Source organism: Xenopus tropicalis, chromosome 6 (genome assembly GCF_000004195.4).
Source record: "Xenopus tropicalis strain Nigerian chromosome 6, UCB_Xtro_10.0, whole genome shotgun sequence".
NCBI lineage: Eukaryota > Metazoa > Chordata > Amphibia > Anura > Pipidae > Xenopus > Xenopus tropicalis.
Window position 1 is genome coordinate 14,852,336 of NC_030682.2, and position 25,804 is coordinate 14,878,139.

General features: G+C 45.5%; 1 protein-coding gene across 1 annotated transcript; it reads right to left on the reverse strand.

Annotated features, from left to right (window-relative positions):
* Nucleotides 1-13,623: 13,623 nt before the first annotated feature.
* On the reverse strand, nucleotides 13,624-24,088 carry xrcc2 (X-ray repair complementing defective repair in Chinese hamster cells 2). Its single transcript, XM_002932495.5, has 3 exons — nucleotides 23,875-24,088; nucleotides 18,315-18,396; nucleotides 13,624-14,620 (listed from the first exon to the last, which is right to left on the reverse strand). Exons 1-3 carry the CDS (start codon nucleotides 23,920-23,922, stop codon nucleotides 13,902-13,904), a joined length of 849 nt encoding a protein of 282 aa, XP_002932541.3. The 5' UTR covers nucleotides 23,923-24,088; the 3' UTR covers nucleotides 13,624-13,901.
* Nucleotides 24,089-25,804: the final 1,716 nt, after the last annotated feature.

The window sequence follows — 25,804 nt, forward strand, 5'->3', positions numbered from 1 at the left end:
CACTGTACCAGTTCCAATATTGTGTGCTGTGGTGTCTCCGGCGGGCCCACGGATCTGGGTGCACCCCCAGTAGTTACACCATTGGATTAGATATTATTAGACCAGAAAACATTTGAAACACAAGCTCCCAGGGTCATTGACCCTAACAACAGTGCACCAGGACTGCATCCAAAAAATGACAGGGCAAATACTACTTAGTTATTAGCGCTCTACTCAGTAGCCCACTGCCCTTTCAGCCCTCTTGCAGGGTGGGCTTTGCCAACTAAGTAGAACAGGGCCCCAATGTAATAAAAATATAATCCCAACAGAACATGCTTGACTATGCCACCATCTCCCCAGCCATGTTCCCATATCATTACATTATATAAAATGCCCATAATCCACCAAAACCCCATCCAGCCCCTGAAGCTGTATTTCACAATACCCAAATTGTGGTATCACCTGTCACTGTCGAGGCCCCTAGCAGTGCCTGGGCCCCACCGATGGCAGCCCTGTATGGTAGATAACATGCCACACTGAGCTACAAAACAAAGAATCACTTGAAAAATAAACACATTAAGCCCGACCACAAATTATAGTAAAGGGCAACTGACTGCATTGTACTAATTAATTTGAAGATGGATTTAGATTTCGTTAAAAGGCATGTTTAATTAACAAGGATTCAGTACTGTAAGCAGATCACGCAGTAGGACAAATTGCAGATTTCACCACTGAAAGTCCCATTAACCTATAGAAGAATCTCCATTTAAATTCTGAATGAAATGAACATGGTGTTCAAACAGTGGCCAAGACATAAAGTCATTTCCATAAACATCAATTAAAGGAAAACTATACCCCTAGAATGAATTCTTAACCAAAAGATGGCTTCCTGTATATCATATTAAGTGGCCTATTACTATTAAGTAACTTACCAAACTGGAATGTATATATCAGTAAATATTGCTTCTCACAGCATAACTCCACCCAGGGTCAGACTGACCCGACCCTTGCCAGTGCTTCTCCAGCCGACATTTCCTCCCCTGACGCGTTAAACTTATACGCACTTAGAGGAGGACGCGGGTGGGGGACCCTGCGGGGGTTAGGGAGGCTCAGCTGGGGCCTCTGTGGGGGATTAGGGGGTGCGGGGAATGCGGCTGGCGGGGGCACCTGCACTCTGCACCCCCCAGTCCGACCCTGACTCCACCCTCTCAACACACACGTGCCCACACACTATTGGGGATGGAGCGAGGATCAAAAGCAGGACTGGGTTAGTGGGGCCTATCTGTTTTTTCCAGTATCCCACCGGCCCAGTCCAACCCCCAATAATGCACTCTTACATTCTTTCCCTTGAGCTATCATTTTGTGTGCTCCCTCAGAAATCACCTGACAGGAAATAATGCAGCTCTAGCTGTAACAGGTAGTAGTGTGGGAGTAAAAGGCAGAACTCTGCCCATTCATTGGCTGATGGGGCCTAGCATGTATGTGTGCCTTGGCTTGTTTGTGTGCACTGTGAATCCTATGATCCCGGGGGAGCGGCCATTAGAACTTAAAATGGCAATTTTCTATTTAGGATTACCCAACAGCAAATACTACTAAATAAGTATATTTTTATGAAAATGTTTTTTACATTGTTCATGGGTATAGTTTTGACTATGAGTATTTGGGGGCTGCATTGCTATGCATGGCCTGATGTGTTTCTGGATTTTTCCATCTGTATTTATTAATATGTGAACATCTATGATAAAATCCTGGATAAATCAGGTTGTTTTGGATTTGGATAATCAGAGATAATTGCGGATTGGTTGCTATGGGTTAAGGTGGCCACACATGTGGCGATCTGTGTTCTTTCGTGCGACCATCGGTCGCGCAAAAGATCGTCAGACCCGCCACTAACCTTCAGGGCTGAAACGGCAGGTAAGGAGGTAGAAACAATAGGATTTCTACCTCCTTCTGCCGATTCAGCCCTGAAGACAAATTTTGCTCAGGCGCCTTCTATGGCGCCCGATCAAAATCTTTTAACCCGCCTGATCGGCGAGTCGAGCGATATCAGTAGCTTCCTGCAATATCGTTCGACTACCCGACATGCCATACACGCACCGAATATCGTACGAAACGAGGTATCATACGATATTATCGGTGCGTATATGGCCAGCTTTACTTTTCCAATCGCACCTGTTTAATGGATCCAACCATATGTAGCAATATATACAGCAGATCCAGCGGGGTTGCAGGGGGGCCCAGACCGCTGGGGGTCAGCTGTACCTTAGTTCCCCCTCCAGGTGATTAGACTGGATCCAAAACCCTCCCCTGCAGTCTACTCACCTGTTGTAAAGGCAAAAGCACATAGTAGGGCAATTTGTGTTGCTGCTAACAATACCTGTATGTTACTATTAACTGACCCCACAGCCCTCAATGGGCGAATCTTCGTTTTTGTGTGTTTGTGAAATTCTGTTTCATCGTATGAAGAAATAAAAAGCCCTCAATTTAGTCCCCCCTCCATTCTCCCAAAGCCAACACCCCATTACTAGCAGAATTTACTAGTAACACTGGGAAATACTGAAGGCTCAGTCCCACATATAAGCAGCAATGAGCGCTCTCTGTACAAGTGCTGGAGTCAGGCGCATACTGTCAGACGTGGCTCCTTGGAACGGCTACAGAAACAGGTGACTAACACATTGTTGTAGGAGGCAGCATGGAAGAGACACTTGCACTCTGCATAAAAGGGCCATCTGTGCAATATAGGATTATTTTGCTCTGGAGCGTGAAATTTCTCTTTTGTTGTTGGGAAGCAAAAATAAAAACAAAATTGAAAACTGTTTAACTGGCTTCAGAACAGAGTGTGTCTTACTATGCACACATGTCTTAATAACAGAAATAATATATATTAAGTCTCTGGGAGGGGACCGTGGCAGTGGGATAGCAGGTATAGTAGGGAGAGATGGTGCCTATAGTAGCAGTGGGATAATAGCTTCTGGGAAGGGACTGGGGCTGTGGGATAGCAGGTATAGTAGGGAGAGATGGTGCCTATAGTAGCAGTGGGGGGATAATAGCCTCTGGGAAGGGACTGGGGCTGTGGGATAGCAGGTATAGTTGGGAGAGATGGTGCCTATAGTAGCAGTGGGGGGATAATAGCCTCTGGGAAGGGACTGGGGCTGTGGGATAGCAGGTATAGTAGGGAGAGATGGTGCCTATATTAGCAGTGGGGGGATAATAGCCTCTGGGAAGGGACTGGGGCTGTGGGATAGCAGGTATAGTAGGGAGAGATGGTGCCTATAGTAGCAGTGGGGGGATAATAGCCTCTGGGAAGGGACTGGGGCTGTGGGATAGCAGGTATAGTAGGGAGAGATGGTGCCTATAGTAGCAGTGGGGGGGTAATAGCCTCTGGGAAGGGAATGTGGCTGTGGGATAGCAGGTATAGTAGGGAGAGATGGTGCCTATAGTAGCAGTGGGGGGATAATAGCCTCTGGGAAGGGACTGGGGCTGTGGGATAGCAGGTATAGTAGGGAGAGATGGTGCCTATAGTATCAGTGGGGGGGATAATAGCCTCTGGGAAGGGACTGGGGCTGTGGGATAGCAGGTATAGTAAGGAGAGATTGTGCCTATAGTAGCAGTGGGGGGATAATAGCCTCTGGAAAGGGACTGGGGCTGTGGGATAGCAGGTATAGTAGGGAGAGATGGTGCCTATAGTAGCAGTGTGGGGATAATAGCCTCTGGGAAGGGACTGGGGCTGTGGGATAGCAGGTATAGTAGGGAGAGATGGTGCCTATAGTAGCAGTGGGGGGATAATAGCCTCTGGGAAGGGACTGGGGCTGTGGGATAGCAGGTATAGTAGGGAGAGATGGTGCCTATAGTAGCAGTGGGATAATAGCCTCTGGGAAGGGACTGGGGCTGTGGGATAGCAGGTATAGTAGGGAGAGATGGTGCCTATAGTAGCAGTGGGGGATAATAGCCTCTGGGAAGGGACTGGGGCTGTGGGATAGCAGGTATAGTAGGGAGAGATGGTGCCTATAGTAGCAGTGGGGGGATAATAGCCTCTGGGGAAGGACTCTGGCTATGGGATAGCAGGTATAGTATTTTTAAATATATACACGCATCTGAAGGCCTCGTTTCTAAACCTGCCACCCTTGGGTGCCTATGTAGAAAATATGGCCCTGCCCTTAGGGTGGACATGAAGCAAATAAAACAGCTATTATCTTGATATGTATATATATGAGTATGTTGAATAGTTTTTTACATCTGTAGAACTTCTCCCTTTCTTGCCCTTTCGCACCAGTTAATCCCGTTTAAGGGATATAATCGCACTGGGTGGCACTTCTTCGATGCCTGTGGTGCACGCCATTGACTTGGGAATCAGGGTATAGCAGTTGCTAAAATGAAGAATTGCAATCTATAAATGCAGAAGCTCTGCGTCCCTGGGAATGTTCTAACAAGCACATTAATGCAGCATCACATTTGTCCCTCGACTCACAATGAATCTGTTCTAATGGCAACTGTTCTTTCCCTGCCGATAGCCGGACAAGATAGAGCCCAGTGTCACCCACACACTGCCTCACTGTTTAGGGCTCCTTTCCGGCCTCTCGCTGGTTAAACCCCGGGCATTATATGTAAAATACTGGGAAATATGGTTCTGTTTATGAAGTGAAAGGAGAAGGAAATGCTTTTCTGAGCCATCGAGCGTGACATCATCCCCCAAATAATTGGTCACATTCACTTTGACAGGAGTCACCGGCCAAAGTCCTTAATCTTACTTCACTCCCTACAAAAACAGAGACTGTTCTTGTCTCCCGCTCGCTAGAACGCTTGCCAGTATTTTGTCAATGCCAAAAGACGTTTATAAATGCAGTACAAGGCTTTATTGAGTCAAAGAAGAAAACGGCCCTTTAATGGCTCTCCATGGGGTCCATTAAGGATAGTTTTTGTGACATCTAAAATGTAACAGTATTTTTTTTTTGCACACCGTTTCCAAATTGATAGACTTAAGAAAATTTTAATTTAGACACAAAAAGGAGATTTTTTTTTAAAAAAAATGAAATTTTGAGAAAATGTACTGCAGCCTGGCCACTCTCCCCAAAGCAAGAAAATAAGGGGATGCAGCGGAATTAATGACATAGGCAGGCCTGCCAGTCTGGACCTGTCACTGGGCTTTGCAATTCACAAGAACACATTCGCTATAATTATATTTTTACTGACTTGGAACAGGAGCGCTGGCATAGTGATTTTCGAAAAATGTTAGGTTGGGCGGTGTTTTTGTTCTTTCGCATTAAGTGCCCTTGAAATGGTAAAGTGGCAGTAAAAAAAATGTGGAGAGGAGGAAAAAAAAAAATAAAATATTCCCTGTGCGGTCTGAAGGTTTATTTTGTAAAGAGAAAGGGGCTGTACGCCCCAAAATCTGGGCAGAAAGTGGATTTCTGAGCACTTTTCCAATTATTAGAGATAAAGGTTTTAGTAGTTTGTAAATGGGATGAAAATTGAAAGGTAACAGAAGCCAGTTCTCCCCGCGGTTGGTTAATGAGCCGGCTTCTGCCACATTGTTTCGGCCGGGCAGAAAATAAGAGCGGAAAAAGGATGTTTAAATGTTTATTAGATCATTCCGGTTCATTCCATAAGTTAGGAAAGAATATAATAATATATATAATTTATTCTAATTTATTTCTTGTGTACAGGCGCCATGTGTTGTATGTCTTGGTGTTGGCAGAGAATAAAGATAAATTCAGTAAGTGCCAATCCCTTGTCCAATACCGCACCATTGTCGAACACCAGTACTGCCCCATTTCCATACATGTTACTATAATGCACAATTGTGCAGCGGGCTTGGCAGCTGCCATCTCTGGCAACTAAGGCCTATCCAGTTAAATACCAGCCAATGCTGGGGCCGGTATTACAATTTAACTGGCAATATACTTGCCGGTAAAGTTGTAGTTACCTGTTGTTCTGTCCCAATTCCTGCTACAAAAGCCTGATCTGTCCTGTGCCGCCCCTTTAACATCATCACCCCACCCCTTTTGTGGCAGGTGCGTAGGGTTGCCACCTCTGCCCTCATCTGTCGCCTGACCGTGATGTCAAGGGACGGGAAAGAGGCGGGCTGCAACATCACTGGGTGGGGCTATGATACGGCGATCTGTGACTGGCTGATCACCATGTCAATCTCAGTGAGAAAATGGGCTGTCCGGGTCAAAACCGGACAGGTGGCAACCCAACCGTCCAACCAACTCCATCCCTATATACACTCACCAAAAGGATTATTAGGAACACCTGTTCAATTTCTCATTAATGCAATTATCTAATCAACCAATCACATGGCAGTTGCTTCAATGCATTTAGGGGTGTGGTCCTGGCCAAGACAATCTCCTGAACTCCAAACTGAATGTCAGAATGGGAAAGAAAGGTGATTTAAGCAATTTTGAGCGTGGCATGGTTGTTGGTGCCAGACGGGCCGTTCTGAGTATTTCACAATCTGCTCAGTTACTAGGATTTTCACGCACAACTATTTCTAGGGTTTACAAAGAATGGTGTGAAAAGGGAAAAACATCCAGTATGCGGCAGTCCTGTGGGCGAAAATGCCTTGTTGATGCTAGAGGTCAGAGGAGAATGGGCCGACTGATTCAAGCTGATAGAAGAGCAACTTTGACTGAAATAACCACTCGTTACAACCGAGGTATGCAGCAAAGCATTTGTGAAGCCACAACACGCACAACCTTGAGGCGGATGGGCTACAACAGCAGAAGACCCCACCGGGTACCACTCATCTCCACTACAAATAGGAAAAAGAGGCTACAATTTGCACGAGCTCACCAAAATTGGACAGCTGAAGAAAAATGTTGCCTGGTCTGATGAGACATTCAAATGGTAGAGTCAGGATTTGGCGTAAACAGAATGAGAACATGGATCCTTCATGCCTTATTACCACTGTGCAGGCTGGTGGTAGTGGTGGTGTAATGGTGTGGGGGATGTTTTCTTGGCACACTTTAGGCCTCTTAGTGCCAATTGGGCATCGTTTAAATGCCACGGCCTACCTGAGCATTGTTTCTGACCATGTCCATCCCTTTATGACCACCATGTACCCATCCTCTGATGGCTACTTCCAGCAGGATAATGCACCATGTCACAAAGCTCGAATCATTTCAAATTGGTTTCTTGAACATGACAATGAGTTCACTGTACTAAAATGGCCCCCCACAGTCACCAGATCTCAACTCAATAGAGCAGTGATCCCCAACCCGTGGCTCAGGGGCAACATGTTGCTCCCCAACCCCTTGGGTGTTGCTCTCAGTGCCCCCAAACCAGGTAGTTATTTTTGAATTCCTGACTTGGGGGCAAGTTTTGGTTGAATAAAAACAAGATTTCCTACCAAATAAAGCCCCCTGTAAGCTGATAGTGTGCATAGAGGCTGCCTAATAGCCAATCACAGCCCTTATTTGGCTCCTCCATGAACTTTTATGGGGCTTGTGTTGCTCTCCAAGTCTTTTTACATTTGATTGCGGCTCACGAGTAAGAAAGGTTGGGGACCCCTGCAATAGAGCATCTTTAGGATGTGGTGGAACGGGAGCTTCGTGCCCTGGATGTGCATCCCACAAATCTCCATCAACTGCAAGATGCTGACCCTATCCCTGCCTGCCCTCCCCCACTTGTATCCGTGGGGGGAAGGGGCTGGTGTAGCAGCCATGTTGAGCCTTGAAACACCCCAGTCCGACTCTGAATATACCAATATTACCCCCACCAAAAAAAAAAATATATACTAATTGGGCAAATCATTTTCTGTTACTTGGACTGCTTTGCTGCTATGCGTGTCCGCCCCAGCAGAGAAATAATGGTACAGTCCCAAGTGGCACCAATCAGGCGCTAATCCCTCAGTAAGATGCCTTGCACTTGGCTGTGATTAGCACATTGGCACACTGGGAAGCATTGGCAGCCAGAAAAATATAATTGGTCCAACTGAACTGGGAAGTCTTCTCCCTTATGAAAATACTTGTGTGAGAGGGGTGCCACCAGCTGAAATTTGTGTTGCAGATGAAACAGATGTGAGAAAATGCAATGCGGCTGGAGAGAGAATAATGGCAGCCACTGATTGGTTCCTATGGAGTTGTTCGCTGGTACAAATTCGCACCATGTTAGTACATAATCTCATCTTAGTACGTTTTTCTGGGCTCTTATTAGAGCCATGTCTGTGCTGGTTCCTGCTATCAGCCTAGTTGGCTTGCATTGGCTTTGGCTCTCGATGACTCGCAGTCTAACGGCGCTAATAATCTTCTTCCCTCGACTCGCTCCAAGATGTGCAGATCATTTAATGTGTTATCCCAAGATCCTGCTAATTAGAAACATTATTAAAGTGATACTGACATGTCAGGTGGAGCGTTAAAAATCAGCTCCGTAGACTTTAAAGGGGCGGTTCATCTTTAAATTCACTTTTAGTGTTTTAAAGAATGGCCAATCCTGAGCAACTTTCCAATTGGTATTTATTATTTGTTGTTTATAGTTATATTCCATTTATTGACAGAAGTGGAATTATTTGCCTTCCTCTTTTGCCTATTTCCAGCTTTCAAATGGGGGTCACTGACCCCCCACAGCCAAAAACTATTGCTCTGTGAGGTTACAGTTTTATTGTTACCCTAGGGCCAATCGATCAAATTAAAACGGCGGGCATAGGTGCCGTCGGTTCGGGGATCGCATTAACAAGCCAATGTGGTCCCCGAGCTGACCAAAAAATCAAACCTGCCCATACACGGGCAGTTAAGCTGCTGAATCAGTCTAAACGGCTGATATCGGCTGAAATTGGCCCATGTATGGGCACCTTTATTCATATTCCAGTCTCTCTTAACAACCACTCCCTGGTTGCTAAGGTCATTTGGACCCTAGCAACCAGACAGTTGTTGAAATTCCAAACTGCAGAGCTGCTAAACAAAACATAAAATAATTTAAAATTATTGCAAATTGTCTCATAATATTGCTCTCTACTAAATATCATACTAAAAGTTAACTTGAAGTTGAACAACCCCTTAAGAAGTTTTGTTCTATCCTGTCAATGTAGTGCAGATGAATCCATAGAAACACTGCTATATACCACTTGCCATGTTATCGAATGGAGTGAGGTTTTGTTGAATATTACAGTCCATTCTGTGCAATAAGGACTTTGCTAGGAAAGAAAAACAGGAGAGAACTGGTGAAAGCACAGGCTGCGCCTCCTTGATCCAGACAGAGCACTCCTACATTCTCCCATGGCTGCCTGGAACCAGTTTATCCTTGCAGCACCTTGGACAGATGCCCATCCCCTATTGGCTGTTCGCTAGGATACAGGAGGCGTGGCTTTTCTCATAAAATCCTGGCAAGCAGTCCGTAAGGCAGTTAGTGGTGCTGGAAGCCTCAGCACTTGAAAGCTTAGAGTTTTGCAATGTGAGCTTGGGCTGGGAGCTGTATTAGGTGTTGATGAAAGGGCTTTTTTGCATTGTTGTTGTTTCTCCGATCCAAATTTGGCGGAACAGTTCTGCTTCTAGTTAGGGAAAACTACATCCCAAGTTCAACATCTGTCCTGATTTTTTGGTGCCGAGAATTCACTGGAATGAAAACACCTCTATGTGTTTGATTCTCACATCTGCTGGAAAATAGGATGATAATGCAAAATCTACATTGGGGACAATAATAAATTGCAGTTATAACCTGCTCCTAAGACTAATGTCACAATGGGTGACTGTTCAACCAAGTAAGTTTGTGTTACGTAAAGACTCAAGGCAAAAGAAACAGAATTAGGCAGTCTTGTAGTGCAATGGCTGGAAAGAAGGCAGGGTTTAACCAAGGACCATGAATAAGTGCCCCAACAGGCACGAAATGCGTTAGGCCCCCTTTTTTGTCCTAAATAAATGTATTTTACTTAATCTCTATTATTCTTAATTTTTGGGGGAACCCATTTTCCTTTTTTGACAGCTGAGAGTAATGCCACAATGTGTGACTAAGCACTTTATCGGATTTCAATACAGCATGCCCCCTAGGCTGGCTGGCTGCCTGAAGCCTCTCCCCCTCCCCGTGCAGCACTAGTTTCTATAGACACCCACAGCACTGCGGAATGCAATGCTCTGGGTGTCTATAGGAACAAAAAATTACAGATGCGGCTGGGCGGCATGCCACCCTAGGCCCGGGCATTTGTGGCACAAATCCGGGCCTGCACTTGATGTGACTTGCTTTTGTTTAAAAGCAAGTTGGTGCCAATAGCCACAGAATTAGGCAGCTGTGCAGTGCAGTGGAATGTAAGGAGGAAGGGTATCAACACTGACTTCAAGGAAGGAAGCTTAGACTAATGTCACAATGGGTGACTGGTCACTTCATGTGACTTTCTATTATGCAGAAACGAATTGGTATTTTGTGTAGAAGCAAGTTGGTGCTAGCAAAAAAGTAATGACAGTTTTGAAATGCAGTGGCAGGCACGGAGGGCTGGGTATCAACACTGACACCAAGGGATGCAACTTTGACTAATGTCACAATGGGTGACCGGACACTTTGCTCCTCTTCTTGCAGAAGCAAGTTGGTATTAGAAGAGAAAGAGCCATAACAATAAGTGCAGCATTAAGAACTCTTGTAGTGCGGAGGCAGGGTATTGCCATTATGCATAAAACCATGCTGGCACAAACTCCCAGTATCGTGAGTGGTCAGATGATGAGAATTTCACCGTGCAATATATACAGTTATCATTTTCTTGGGTACTAGACTGGCTAGACTTGTGATTTACACGTAGCAGAGATAAATGCCAAGTGGTTTTGGACCTTCTCTAGAAGAAGTGTGGAAATAATTGCTGGGGCTTCTTTTATCGGCGGCCCTGTTATAAAGCAATAGTCTGTAACGAGGGAAGCAGCTACATCATTAATAAAATATTTATGCACGCATAAAAATGTTCTTAGGGAAGTTGTGTCACCCTTTCCACACGAATTGGCCTCAGAACGAAGGGAGAATGGCTGCCGCTAAGCGAAAGATCGGTTCCAGATTGACGCTGCCAACCATCGCTCTTGGAAAAATGTCACCTTGCCTTGTAATGTGCCAGCTCATATAAAAGGTGATTAAATAATTGTGGTTTCCTTATTTTCCTGCCCATTAACTATTTAGGACACCAACGTCCACGTAAGGCAGCCATTTTTAAAGGTCTAAAGCCGTCATCCGTTCAGCAGTCTGCTAGAGAACTACTTGGCACATTACCAAGGCCATCGTTAGTCATGGAAAAGGGTTTATTTACTAATAGGGTATTATGAGGTGCCATTAAATAGGCTTTAGCATGTTTTTACAGTATTGAGGCTGCTTTTATGAAGTCTCTGCTGATATTAATAAGAGAATGCAGAAAGCGCCACGCTAGGGCGTTTGTGGGCCTTGCCTGGTTTTCATTGCTCCGTCTAATGAACTGCAGCTTTCCTTGACAGCACTTGATGGAACAGTTAAACGGGAAACATTTGGGCTTCAGTAAATTTTCTCCTCGTAGACGTGAAAGCGTCCGATGATTTTGTCTGAGTCTACGATAAGGTTACGGTGTCACAGCGAAGGCCGAGCAGAGCTCTTATGTACTTGTTGTAACCCCTTACTGACTTAAGTGCCACTCCAGGGCTAACACCCACTCCTGTAATGCACCGAGCTCGGCTCGTTCTCCTTCAAATGAGAATGGATTTACTGGAAACAAAGGTACATTAATAGCACAGGCAAGCTCTTCAGGTTCCCTCAGCAGCTTAATGGAAAAAAGTATAGATGGAAAAGTATTAGAGAGTTGATTTTAAAGTGCTCCTATCTCTTCTTCCAGTACTGAGCCTGGTTTCTCCTCCTTTCTGTGCCCACTTACATGCCCATTGTCCTTGTCTTACCCTGTCCCCTGCTGATGGCACTCACTTCCAACATTATTCTTTGCTTCAGTCAGTCCTCTGCTGCTTTAAATGTGATCAGGTCTTTAATAAAGTTTTGCAAAAAATAAACAGAGAAGCATATATATATATATATATGTGTGTGTGCACCGCTTTTATTCCTAAATTCCATTTACGCCTTATTCAGTGCCGTCCAACTGCCAGCTCTTTTCCATAGGTTACAGTATACCGAATACTTCTGAGCAGTTGGTCGTAACGGGGCAAAAATGTGCACAGACTCTACTCAAGAGTCAACAGTCAACCATTAGGAATAGCTGGTAACTACTGTTATGGTCACCCTTTCCTACCTTGGTTCTGTATGCGGTGTGATAGCCATAGGTAGTTATATAATCAAAACATAATCTATGATTAGGGTTAGGACTGTGATTTGGGCAACCATTGGGGGTCTGAGTTGGTTGGGACCAAAGTTTTTCCTAGTCTCAACCTAAAGGGGACCAATCATGGAAAATGTTTTATAATACTTAAAATATAAAGGCAAAGCAAACATTTTTACAATTTAGACTGAGCGTAAAAAAATTGTACCATTACAAATTATGGCTAATTATTGAAGCAGCCTCCCATCCCCCCCTTCCAGAATCTCTGGCTCCTTGGTCTGGGTTGGTGACAGAGCAGAGTGAAAGCTGATTTGCTGTAGCATGTCATAAGGCCACACCCCTCAACAGCAAACATGGGCAAAGGGAAAGTAAAAGAATGGAGTCGACCTGTGTCACACTTTACTGCTGCACTGCAAGTTGGAGTGATACCAACCCCCCCCCCCCCCCCCCCCCCCGATCAACAATGAGAAGGGAGCAAGATAGCAGCTCCAAGTAGGTATCAGATTAGCACTCAATAGTAAGAAATCCAAGTCCGGCTTGGGACTCCTCCAGTTACATGGGAGTAGGAGAAACAATAGGTTAGCTGAAAGCAGTTCTAATGTGTAGCGCTGGCTCCTTCTGAAAGCTCAGACTCAGGCACAATGCACTGAGATGGCGCCTACACACCAATATTACAGCTACAAATACATTTGTTGGTTCAAGAATAAAATGTTAAATGGCAGAGGGAATTATTTGCAATGTAAACAGTGTAATTTAGAAATAAAAAGTACCCCATAAAAATCATGGCAGTATCCCTTTAAGCAGATTCCCATTCATGATAGTTCCACTTTAACCATGGAATTAATATCCTGCAATATAAAGTCATTTTACCCCACTTTATTACACATTATTTTTTAAGCATTTACCTTTCGAGCCTATGTTTCTTCAACATAAAATGTAGAATCTGGTTGTTAGGGATTGTGGCCCAAGCAACCAGGCAGCAGATTGATTGTAAACCCATTGACAGCTACTACTACTTCTGTGTCAGGTTGTCTGTTCCTTTTCTATAAGCTGAAGCTGCACTACTGTAAAATCCACTCATTTGACGAGGTCTCCAGATGAGTGGATCTGTATGCAATTTGGCCACCAACTGTTAGCCAAATAATTGGATCATCCCAATTTAGTTCAACCAGTTGGATCATAATGAGGGCCTAGGGAGACTGTTGGAGAAGACCATATCAACACTCTGACATAGTCCTCTAATTAGATCTCTTAGATCTAACCTGACCAATCAATATCTGGGAAAGCTACATACATAGGCCAATAAGCTGCCATGTCTGGAAGGGCGGAGTCAGCAGCTTTCATCAGCCTGCTTTACTGACCACTACAGCTGACGTTAGCTACGCTACATCAGCCCTATGAGATGGACTAAAGCTGGTGGAATATCTTCAACCAAGACCTTTAGTTGTCCTTAAAAAACAATTGCAAGCTTTAATGACTTTTACTAAGAGAGGTAAGAAATACATAATTTAATATTAGTTATTCTACTTATAAAAGGACTTTTAGCTACAAAAGTAACAAAGAAGCTCACAGATACTGTGAATAAAAGGCTAACAGAACACAGGACCATTTATCTGCTGTGTTGTCTCAGGGAAAGCGGAGCAACCTCTGCCCGACAGAACCAACCTCTGCCATAGGAAGAGCATCCCTGTTCATACGCACGTGTTCCTTTAGCTTTATACAATCATCAGAGAAACTGAACCCCTGATTCTGCTATTCTAAAAGAACGCTTGACACCATTTCTGGTTTTCAGGTGGCAGGACGTGATGGAATATATCTGCTCGTTGTTCCTTAGCTCTTTTGAGAACAAAACCCTATGGGTTGCCCCCTGCTGCCACAGTTTACAAAGGTAGGGTTTGTAGTCCATGCTGGAGCTGTTCTGCTTGCCCGAACGCGAAGGTCCTTCGCCGGCTTCGTTTGGAGACTTCTGCATGATGGCTTGGGTCGAGGCAAACAGAACCAGCTGGTATTCTTTGAGCAGTTTATGGAGCAGCTCTGTGCATTTCCGAAGGTTGGTTTCTTGCTTCGCAAAGGTCTCCCCTCCATTATTCCTGTCTATCCAGTAAAAGGCGGATATACTGTCTATGATCAAGAGGCAAAGAGACGGGTGGCTACAGAACATGTTCTCAAGGGAATAGAGCGTCAGCAGCAGTTGGACACTGCTATTGCAGTACAGCAGGAAAAACCTGCCAAGGCACTGCTTTACAGCTTCTTCAGTATTCTGTGCCAGCCGGTGCTCTAGTATAGTGACCAGGCGGAGCATATCAAAGTGATAGTCTGTGTCTATATAGATCACTTCCACCTGGAGACCACCGTCTGACTTTGGCAGAATACAGCGTGATATTAGATGGCAAAGCATCTCCGTCTTTCCCGTGCCTTCAGGCCCATAGAATTCAGTGATTTCACCTACGGAGACAAATACAAAAAGAACCACACACTAATATTTTCTTTCTTTAACACTGTGCATTTATCATTACTTAGATCAGTGCTGTCCAACTTCTGTTGTACCGAGGGCCGGAATTTTTCCGACCTACGTGGTGGAGGGCCGATAATGGAAGCCAGTTTTGACCACTCCCCTTTTTGAAAACGCACCCACTTGAAACCACACCTATGTTATCACATGACCATACCCATATTAATGGTTGTAGTACAGCAAAAACCTGCCATACTCTGCCTGCCCTACCCTGCCTGTGTGTGCCATACTCTGCCTTCCCTACCCTGCCTGTGTGTGCCACACTCTGCCTTCCCTACCCTGCCTGTGTGTGCCATACTCTGCCTTCCCTACCCTGCCTGTGTGTGCCATACTCTGCCTTCCCTACCCTGCCTGTGTGTGCCATACTCTGCCTTTCCTACCCTGCCTGTGTGTGCCATACTCTGCCTTCCCTACCCTGCCTGTGTGCCATACTTGGCTGGTTTGTGCCATACTTGGCCTGTGTGTGCTATACTCTGCCTGCCCTACCCTGCCTGTGTGTGCCATACTCTGCCTTCCCTACCCTGCCTGCGTGTGCCATACTTTCACTGTGTTTGCCATTCTTGGTTGGTTTGTGCCATACTTGGCCTGTGTGTGCTATACTCTGCCTGCCCTACCCTGCCTGTGTGTGCCATACTCTGCCTTCCCTACCCTGCCTGTGTGTGCCATACTCTGCCTTCCCTACCCTGCCTGTGTGTGCCATACTCTGCCTTTCCTACCCTGCCTGTGTGTGCCATACTCTGCCTTCCCTACCCTGCCTGTGTGCCATACTTGGCTGGTTTGTGCCATACTTGGCCTGTGTGTGCTATACTCTGCCTGCCCTACCCTGCCTGTGTGTGCCATACTCTGCCTTCCCTACCCTGCCTGCGTGTGCCATACTTTCACTGTGTTTGCCATTCTTGGTTGGTTTGTGCCATACTTGGCCTGTGTGTGCTATACTCTGCCTGCCCTACCCTGCCTGTGTGTGCCATACTCTGCCTTCCCTACCCTGCCTGTGTGTGCCATACTCTGCTTGCCCTATGATGCCTGTGTGTATGGCACACACAGGCAGCATACAGTGACACAATGCTGGCACTGCTCCTACAGTCTGCACAATAACTATATATTAAAAAACTTTTTAATTGCAGTACCACCTCAGTATATGTTCTTTTTGTAGTGTGCAGGGATTATTTGTGGGTTTCTACTGCTCCTGAGGTGTGAACACTGCAGGGGGTGAACAATGCAGAGATTAAAAGTTGTGAACAGTACAGGGAATTACATATTTAAACAATACAGCCTGATTACAGCCTGAATCTGAGGTGAGAACCATGCAGGCCCCCCCTGTTAATCCCAGTACTGATACCATTCAAAGCTTACATAAGAGTAAGCCATCAAAGCAGCCAGACAGGTGGGGGGCCACACAGAGGGGGGTCGCGGGCCGCCAGTTGGACAGCACTGACTTAGATGATTAGTCGTGCCGCAACAAATAAGCACCCTCAGTTACTTTCCTTGTCCTTTAAGTAACGGATAACTGCACCCACTTGTGATTGTTTATGGCAGGGCAGCTGGCTGCCATCTTCTTCCTCAGAGATCCTTGGTGCAAGTGGAAACCCAAACTTTTCCAAAGAGTCTTCATTCTTGCACCAAAGCTGACCTGGTATGAAGGACTGCTGGGATCAAGGAGAAAGATGGCGGCTGTCTGCCTACCATATACTACCCATTGCCGACGTGATTTTTAGAGAGTGCAGCACTGAAAGTATTGTGCAAGCAACTAAAGTAATTGTTGTACAAATTTTGAAACGACTTAGGTCTGCAAAGCCTGTGCTCATTTAAACAATGGGTTTTCATGGGATCTGCTATGTTACAAAGGTACTGAGAATAACAGCCATTTGAGCTGTTTTGCGATATTTTTCTTTTTTCTATTATTTTTTTCCTGGTATTTCTGACTTTTTTTTATTGAAGGAGCCTCCACCCCTGCTTGTCTGTATCCAAAGCACCATAAATGATTATTGATCTCCTTCTTGCTTTATAAAATGCATGTAATCTCCCTAGCATGCAGTTCACTCTCCTGCTAGCAGAGAAAGGAGGGAAAGCTTAAATATAAACAATACAAGTACGTACATTCTAAATGGCTGCATGAGAAAAGAGTATTTAGCATTATAAAGTGGAGGCCCGGGGGCTTTATGCAGCCTCAGTCTTCCCAGAGGCACCACTTACTTCTTTGTATGATATCATTTTAATATAAACTTGCCTTAGAACAAGTATATGGGATAACTGGTACCACTGGGGCTCATTTATAAACACTGGGCAAATTTGCCCCTGAGCAGTAACCCATGGCAACCAATGAAATATGCAATTTCATTGTTCAACCTGAAGCTGTCTGAAAAACGACAATGACTGATTGGTTGCTATGGGTTAAGGTGGCCATACATGGTAAGGTCTGGCCTGGCCAACCCATGGTGGACTATATTGGGCTAATTTGGTCGTTTGGGGCCAAATGATCGAATTAAAATGGAGGGCATAGGTTCCGTCGTTTCGGGGACCGCATCAACGAGCTGATGCAGTCCCCGATCCAGCGGAAAAATAAAACCTGCCTGACTGAGATCTGGCCAATTTAAGACCAATATCTGCAGCTAGAATCAGCCCACGTATGGGCACCTTTACTTCCCATGGGCAAATGCGCCCAGTGTTTATAAATGACCCCCAGTAAGTCTAAGAGAAAACTGAGCAAAGAGCTATGTAGGAGGCGTTTCCATTAAATCTGGACCTGAAATATCCAATAGTCAGCAATAATCACCCCATTTAGTTTGTCAAAATATACAGACTGCTCCCCTGCAGGTAAAAAGGGAAGAACCGACACAGGCTGAATGAGATGCCGTACACTACAGGAGATGAGGTGCTGCCCAAGAGACAGACCTGGACTGGACAGTTGGGATCTTGCATATCGAAGTACAACAATTGGACAGTTTTAGATTATGTTTTCTTTTGTTACCCTTTAACAGCTGATTTGTCTCTTCTTTAAAAAAAACAGAATGGCCTGATGTGCTTTAGAGCAGATAAAAATCCAGTAGCACACTGAAGATGTAAATCGTGAAAAAATTGTATTTTATTTGCCCAAGTACATAAAAACAAGCAAAGAGCAACGTTTCGGGACCCTCCGGACCCTTTCTCAAGCTGAGCTTGAGAAAGGGTCCGGAGGGTCCCGAAACGTTGCTCTTTGCTTGTTTTTATGTACTTGGGCAAATAAAATACAATTTTTTCACGATTTACATCTTCAGTGTGCTACTGGATTTTTTTGCTGTTGGATATTGACCCCCATGCAAGGTGAGGTTCTTCCAGTATTTGCACCTGATACCCGTTTGGGTAAGTTAACAGAGGGTTGAGCTCCCCAATACTGCTATTGCTTTAGAGCAGATAGGCATGGGGAAAAGGGACCATCACTGGGTGGGGGGGATGGAATCACTCCCCAATAATTGAGCTTTACCTCGTCCTTTGAACAGTCCACAGGAAATGGATATTGCTGGGCTACAACACCCACTGATATCCTTGAGATGCCAGGGAGCTGCAGTTCAACTACATCTGAACGGCAAAGGCTTGCCCATGGCAGCTTTATCATAAATAATCAGCTTAAACACTACCATGTGTGCTTACCATGAACTGGACACCCTTCATCAGCGAATAGGAGTGGCTCAAGGTTGCTCAGGGAAGCACGGCCTTCCAGTCTAGCGAGGAGCTTGGGGAGAAAAAAACCCGAAAATATGATTTTAAAGGAACCCTCTGAACCAGTGCTGCCCAAATTGGGCTACTAATTTAAAGCCCTGGGGGGTTTCCAAAGTACAAACCTGCCAAGGTACAGTTTTGGGCTATTTTTTGGAGCATTGGTGGGTTTGTAGTTTGGAAACTAGCCAAAGTTGTTTTCCTCTAGTGTGCCTGTTCCACTGCATGCTGGGTAATGTAGTTTATATCTAACAATTAGCCTACAGCTAGGAATAATATAAAACTACAATACCCAGCATGCAATTGTATTTGTATCCTGCTGCCAAGCCCAGCATCACTGGTGCAGAAGCCATGGCTAAACTGGTGCTGCTGGATGGCACATAAAGGTAATGGAGGGCCGGAGGGGGGCCAGGCAGGGACACTGAATATCTAGAACATGTCAGCATTACTTGAAACAGGCAAGTCACCTTAAAATTATCCATTAGCTTGAGTTAGACTGTGTTGTGTTCTGACAACTTGCAACTGGGCATTTTTATAGTTTTTGGGTTTTTAATTATTAACATTTTTGTACCACTCAGTACTGCTCAGCGGCCAGGCTTAAAAATTTAACCAGCCATCTGGTTGCTTGCGCTTAATTCCCCTAGCGACCAGCCGGCAGTTAGCAAGTGAGAACTAAAATGAATAGCAGAGTAATGGTAACCATTTAAAGGGATACTGTCATGTGTTTTTTTTTAGTATACTTTATATTTCTAAATTACACTGTTTACACAGCAAATAATTCCCTCTGCCATTTAACCTTTTATTCTTGAACCAACAAATGTATTTGTAGCTGTAATATTTGTGCCTGAGTCTGAGCTTTCAGCCAGCGCTACACATTAGAACTGCTTTCAGCTAACCTATTGTTTCTCCTACTCCCATGTAACTGGAGGAGTCCCAAGCCGGACTTGGATTTCTTACTATTGAGTGCTATTCTGATACCTACTGGGAGCTGCTATCTTGCTCCCTTCCCATTGTTCTGCTGATCGGCTGCTGGGAGGGGGGGCTATCACTGCAACTTAAAGCGCAGCAGTAAAGTGAGACTGAAGTTTATCAGAGCACAGGTCACATGGCTGTGGCACCCTGGGAAATGAGGAATATGGCTAGCCCCATGGGAAAAACAGATTCCAGTGTAGGATTCTGCTGGAGAAGCTGTATTAACTGATGGGTTTTGAAAAAAACATGTCTTTCCATGACAGTATTCCTTGCATTAAATTCCTCTCCCAGTTCCTGGTTCTACTGAGCCCCCGCTTCCAGAAGAGAAAGTTAGTAAAATATGAATTTATATTTTTTAATGAAAACAATAGCAAGAATACAGTTTCCCATACAGGACCAGTCCACCAGGGAGTACAGACAGGTGATCCAGTCAAGGGACTCAAGAGAAGCAAAGATGCCATTTGTAGCTGGCAAAGAGGCGGGGCTTTTGGGAGAGTGGGCGGGGCAGGGTGGATCACTGGAAGAGTTCTGGTATAATAGCATGTGGCTGGGTAGGTCAACGGCAGGATTGCCAGGTTGGCGAGTTTTCTCAAGATATTGGGCTACTAATTTAAAGCCCTGGCGGGTTTTGGGCTATGTTTTGAAGCCTTGGTGGGTTTGTAGTTTGGAAACTAGCCAAAGTTTTTTTCCCCCCTAGTGTCCCTGTTCCACTGCATGCTGGTTAATAGTATGTAGTTTGTATCTAACAATTACCCTACAGCTAGGATTAATATACAACTACAATACCCAGCATGCAATTGGGCAGTATAGACAGAGGCTCCGTTTTCTATTCCTTTCAGGCTCAACCTGTCTGTTCTACCCCCTGCTCCCTGCTCTATAGGGTATGTGATTGTACTGTTACTTTCTACTGGGATGTGGGGCAGTTCTACCCCCTGCTCTATAGGGTATGTGATTGTACTGTTACTTTCTACTGGGATGTGGGGCAGTTCTACCCCCTGCTCTATAGGGTATGTGATTGTATTGTTACTTTCTACTGGGATGTGGGGCAGTTCTACCCCCTGCTCTATAGGGTATGTGATTGTACTGTTACTTTCTACTGGGATGTGGGGCAGTTTTACCCCCTGCTCTATAGGGTATGTGATTGTACTATTACTTTCTACTGGGATGTGGGGCAGTTCTACCCCCTGCTCCCTGCTCTATAGGGTATGTGATTGTACTGTTACTTTCTACTGGGATGTGGGGCAGTTCTACCCCCTGCTCCCTGCTCTATAGGGTATGTGATTGTACTGTTACTTTCTACTGGGATGTGGGGCAGTTCTACCCCCTGCTCCCTGCTCTATAGGGTATGTGATTGTACTATTACTTTCTACTGGGATGTGGGGCAGTTCTACCCCCTGCTCCCTGCTCTATAGGGTATGTGATTGTACTATTACTTTCTACTGGGATGTGGGGCAGTTCTACCCCTTGCTCTATAGGGTATGTGATTGTACTATTACTTTCTACTGGGATGTGGGGCAGTTCTACCCCCTGCTCTATAGGGTATGTGATTGTACTGTTACTTCTACTGGGATGTGGGGCAGTTCTACCCCCTGCTCCCTGCTCTATAGGGTATGTGATTGTACTGTTACTTTCTACTGGGATGTGGGGCAGTTCTACCCCCTGCTCCCTGCTCTATAGGGTATGTGATTGTACTGTTACTTTCTACTGGGATGTGGGGCAGTTCTACCCCCTGCTCTATAGGGTATGTGATTGTACTATTACTTTCTACTGGGATGTGGGGCAGTTCTACCCCCTGCTCCCTGCTCTATAGGGTATGTGATTGTACTGTTACTTTCTACTGGGATGTGGGGCAGTTCTACCCCCTGCTCCCTGCTCTATAGGGTATGTGATTGTACTGTTACTTTCTACTGGGATGTGGGGCAGTTCTACCCCCTGCTCCCTGCTCTATAGGGTATGTGATTGTACTATTACTTTCTACTGGGATGTGGGGCAGTTCTACCCCCTGCTCTATAGGGTATGTGATTGTACTATTACTTTCTACTGGGATGTGGGGCAGTTCTACCCCTTGCTCTATAGGGTATGTGATTGTACTATTACTTTCTACTGGGATGTGGGGCAGTTCTACCCCCTGCTCTATAGGGTATGTGATTGTACTGTTACTTCTACTGGGATGTGGGGCAGTTCTACCCCCTGCTCCCTGCTCTATAGGGTATGTGATTGTACTGTTACTTTCTACTGGGATGTGGGGCAGTTCTACCCCCTGCTCCCTGCTCTATAGGGTATGTGATTGTACTGTTACTTTCTACTGGGATGTGGGGCAGTTCTACCCCCTGCTCCCTGCTCTATAGGGTATGTGATTGTACTGTTACTTTCTACTGGGATGTGAGGCAGTTCTACCCCCTGCTCCCTGCTCTATAGGGTATGTGATTGTACTGTTACTTTCTATTGTGATATGGGGCAGTTCTACCCCCTGCTCTATAGGGTATGTGATTGTACTATTACTTTCTACTGGGATGTGGGGCAGTTCTACCCCCTGCTCTATAGGGTATGTGATTGTACTGTTACTTTCTACTGGGATGTGGGGCAGTTCTACCCCCTGCTCCCTGCTCTATAGGGTATGTGATTGTACTGTTACTTTCTACTGGGATGTGAGGCAGTTCTACCCCTTGCTCTATAGGGTATGTGATTGTACTGTTACTTTCTACTGGGATGTGGGGCAGTTCTACCCCCTGCTCCCTGCTCTATAGGGTATGTGATTGTACTGTTACTTTCTACTGGGATGTGAGGCAGTTCTACCCCCTGCTCCCTGCTCTATAGGGTATGTGATTGTACTATTACTGTCTACTGGGATGTGGGGGCAGTTCTACCCCCTGCTCCATAGGGTATGTGATTGTACTGTTACTTTCTACTGGGATGTGGGGCAGTTCTACCCCCTGCTCCCTGCTCTATAGGGTATGTGATTGTACTGTTACTTTCTACTGGGATGTGAGGCAGTTCTACCCCTTGCTCTATAGGGTATGTGATTGTACTATTACTTTCTACTGGGATGTGGGGCAGTTCTACCCCCTGCTCTATAGGGTATGTGATTGTACTGTTACTTCTACTGGGATGTGGGGCAGTTCTACCCCCTGCTCCCTGCTCTATAGGGTATGTGATTGTACTGTTACTTTCTACTGGGATGTGGGGCAGTTCTACCCCCTGCTCCCTGCTCTATAGGGTATGTGATTGTACTATTACTTTCTACTGGGATGTGGGGCAGTTCTACCCCCTGCTCTATAGGGTATGTGATTGTACTGTTACTTCTACTGGGAAGTGGGGCAGTTCTAACCCCTGCTCTATAGGGTATGTGATTGTACCGTTACTTTCTACTGGGATGTGGGGCAGTTCTACCCCCTGCTCTATAGGGTATGTGATTGTACTGTTACTTTCTACTGGGATGTGGGGCAGTTCTACCCCCTGCTCTATAGGGTATGTGATTGTACTGTTACTTTCTACTGGGATGTGGGGCAGTTCTACCCCCTGCTCTATAGGGTATGTGATTGTACTGTTACTTTCTACTGGGATGTGGGGCAGTTCTACCCCCTGCTCTATAGGGTATGTGATTGTACTGTTACTTTCTACTGGGATGTGGGGCAGTTCTACCCCCTGCTCCCTGCTCTATAGGGTATGTGATTGTACTGTTACTTTCTACTGGGATGTGGGGCAGTTCTACCCCCTGCTCTATAGGGTATGTGATTGTACTGTTACTTTCTACTGGGATGTGGGGCAGTTCTACCCCCTGCTCTATAGGGTATGTGATTGTACTGTTACTTTCTACTGGGATGTGGGGCAGTTCTACCCCCTGCTCCCTGCTCTATAGGGTATGTGATTGTACTGTTACTTTCTACTGGGATGTGGGGCAGTTCTACCCCCTGCTCTATAGGGTATGTGATTGTACTGTTACTTTCTACTGGGATGTGGGGCAGTTCTACCCCCTGCTCTATAGGGTATGTGATTGTACTGTTACTTTCTACTGGGATGTGGGGCAGTTCTACCCCCTGCTCCCTGCTCTATAGGGTATGTGATTGTACTGTTACTTTCTACTGGGATGTGGGGCAGTTCTGCAGTTGGTCATTAAGCTATAATTCCCAGGCATGTTTTCCCCATATACTTTTATTTTTTTAGAATTTTTTTTCATTGCACATATTGGGCTACTTTCAAAGGGGCTTTTGGCTGGTTTTGGGCTGGTTTTCGAACTGACTATGGCTATTTGGAAAAATAAATCTGGCAACCCTGGTAGGCTGGGTAGGCCAACAGCCCGATTTATTGCCCTCCTGTGTAGCACAGATGCACATAGCTGTATACTTCCCCTTTAATTTGCGGCTGTGGAATAATTCCTTTCTACATTGCCATGGGCCCGCCCGTACCAATGTTTGCAGCACAACCTCCGGCTTCCCCCGTTTCCCGCCTGGTTGCACACACTAACGAATCCCTGGGGGAGACTCCATTCCAGCATACCCAGCCACAAGACTGTGGGAATTACCTGAGTGCCAGACTCCGCCTGACGGGAGCCATCGCTCATACTGATCATGTGACCCGCTCAGGCGCGACTGAGGAATCCCCGCCACACGGCGCTTACAGCTCTCTTCCGGGTTTTGCGGTGACGTCACGGCGAGGGGAGGGGAGGGGCGGTGGCGTAATGCCATCTGCCGTCAGGCTGCCTGTCAGTGTCAAGAGAGAGAGGGCCTGAGGGGACAGGGCGGGGATATCACATGACTGAGGGTTTCTGTCAGGCTCAGGCCGGAAGTGAGAGCATTTGAGCTGCTAAAGCTTCCTTGTTGCTGGGAAATGTCATGAAATGGCTTTAGTTTTCCCTCATCAAGTAACTTTTAGCAGCCGAACAGATAGTTGGTCGATACTGCAAACCAGAAAATGCCCCTTGTTCGTTGGTTACTAGACTTGAAAAAAACTTTGCTGCTAAATCTTAGTTACACGTTACTCAGCAAGTGTTGGGTGTGTTACCTGTGTATTAGGGTTATTGTGTTGCTTTTCCTAAATACTGACACCAGAAAATAAACCTTTTTTTTACAAATAAAATTATTTTACCTGTCTGATACCCCGTGTAAGGCTGATACCACATGTGGCGTTTTTACGCTGCGTCTTTTCTCAGCCTAGAAACGCCGCACAAGCCCCTGACTATGGCGTTTTTCAGCCTAGTACTGGTGACATAGCAAATCCCGTTTCCATGGTGTTAATAGTGCGAAATAGTAAAAAACGCCGCGTATTTCCGCTAGGTCTGGCAGCTGCCTTTGTGTATACATAGGAATAGCTTGCTGTGCAAATACTGGCGTATTTCGGCCAATGCTTGAAAAATCAGTGCTAAGGCTGATGCCACACGTGGCGTTTTTACGCTGCGTATTTTCTAATTCTCTCAGCGGCTGAAAAACGCCTGATATCATCATCCATAGAAATAACTTGAAAAGACTCGAAGCAAACCACACAATGCGGAAATACGCTAGAAAACGCCTTAGCACGGATTTTTCAAGCGTTGGCTGAAATACGCCAGTATTTGCACAGCAAGCTATTCCTATGTATACACAAAGGTAGCTGCCAGACCTAGCTGAAATACGCGGTGTTTTTTGCTATTTCTCACTATTAGCACCATGGAAACGGGATTTGCTACGTCACCAGTACTAGGCTGAAAAACGCCATAGTCAGGGGCTGTGTGGTTTGTGCGGCGTTTTTAGGCTGAGAAAAAACGCAGCGTAAAAACGTCACGTGTGGCATCAGCCTAAGGCGTTTTCTAGCATATTTCCGCATTGTGTGGTTTGCTTCGAGTCTTTTCAAGTTATTTCTATGGATGATGATATCGGGCGTTTTTCAGCCGCTCAGAGAATTAGAAAATACGCAGCGTAAAAACGCCACGTGTGGCATCAGCCTTACTCTATGAGGGGGGGGGTGTTATTAGTGCAGCAGTATGCCATTAGCATTAGAAGCTATAACTGACAGGCTGAGAAGGGACGGTCAGACTGGCAAAACAAGTTTAGAAATACCAAGTAACAATAATTTACAGAAGCCGACGTGTCAGTGAAAAAACATCTATATGACCTAGGAAACATAATGTACATTAATATTTCGGAGTAGTTTTTTAGTCTCAGGGTCCTACACTTTTTATTCTGGGAAAAAGGAATGAATAAATGACTGGAGTCATATATCTGATGTCAAAATTAGGGATGGCATCATGCCACATTTATTTTGATATCCCCCTATTTTACAAGTACCCCCAATGGAGATGTTAACAAAAAGGGAGATTGATAAGACGAGACACAGAGCCCACATGGATACTTTAGGAGTCACTCTGCTGCTGCCCATCACCCAGTCACCCACAGTAACAATCCAGTCACCCACTGCCTGTAATTTGCACCCAAATATATGATATGTTGTTATTGTGCTGCTGTAGCCCCCAAAATGTA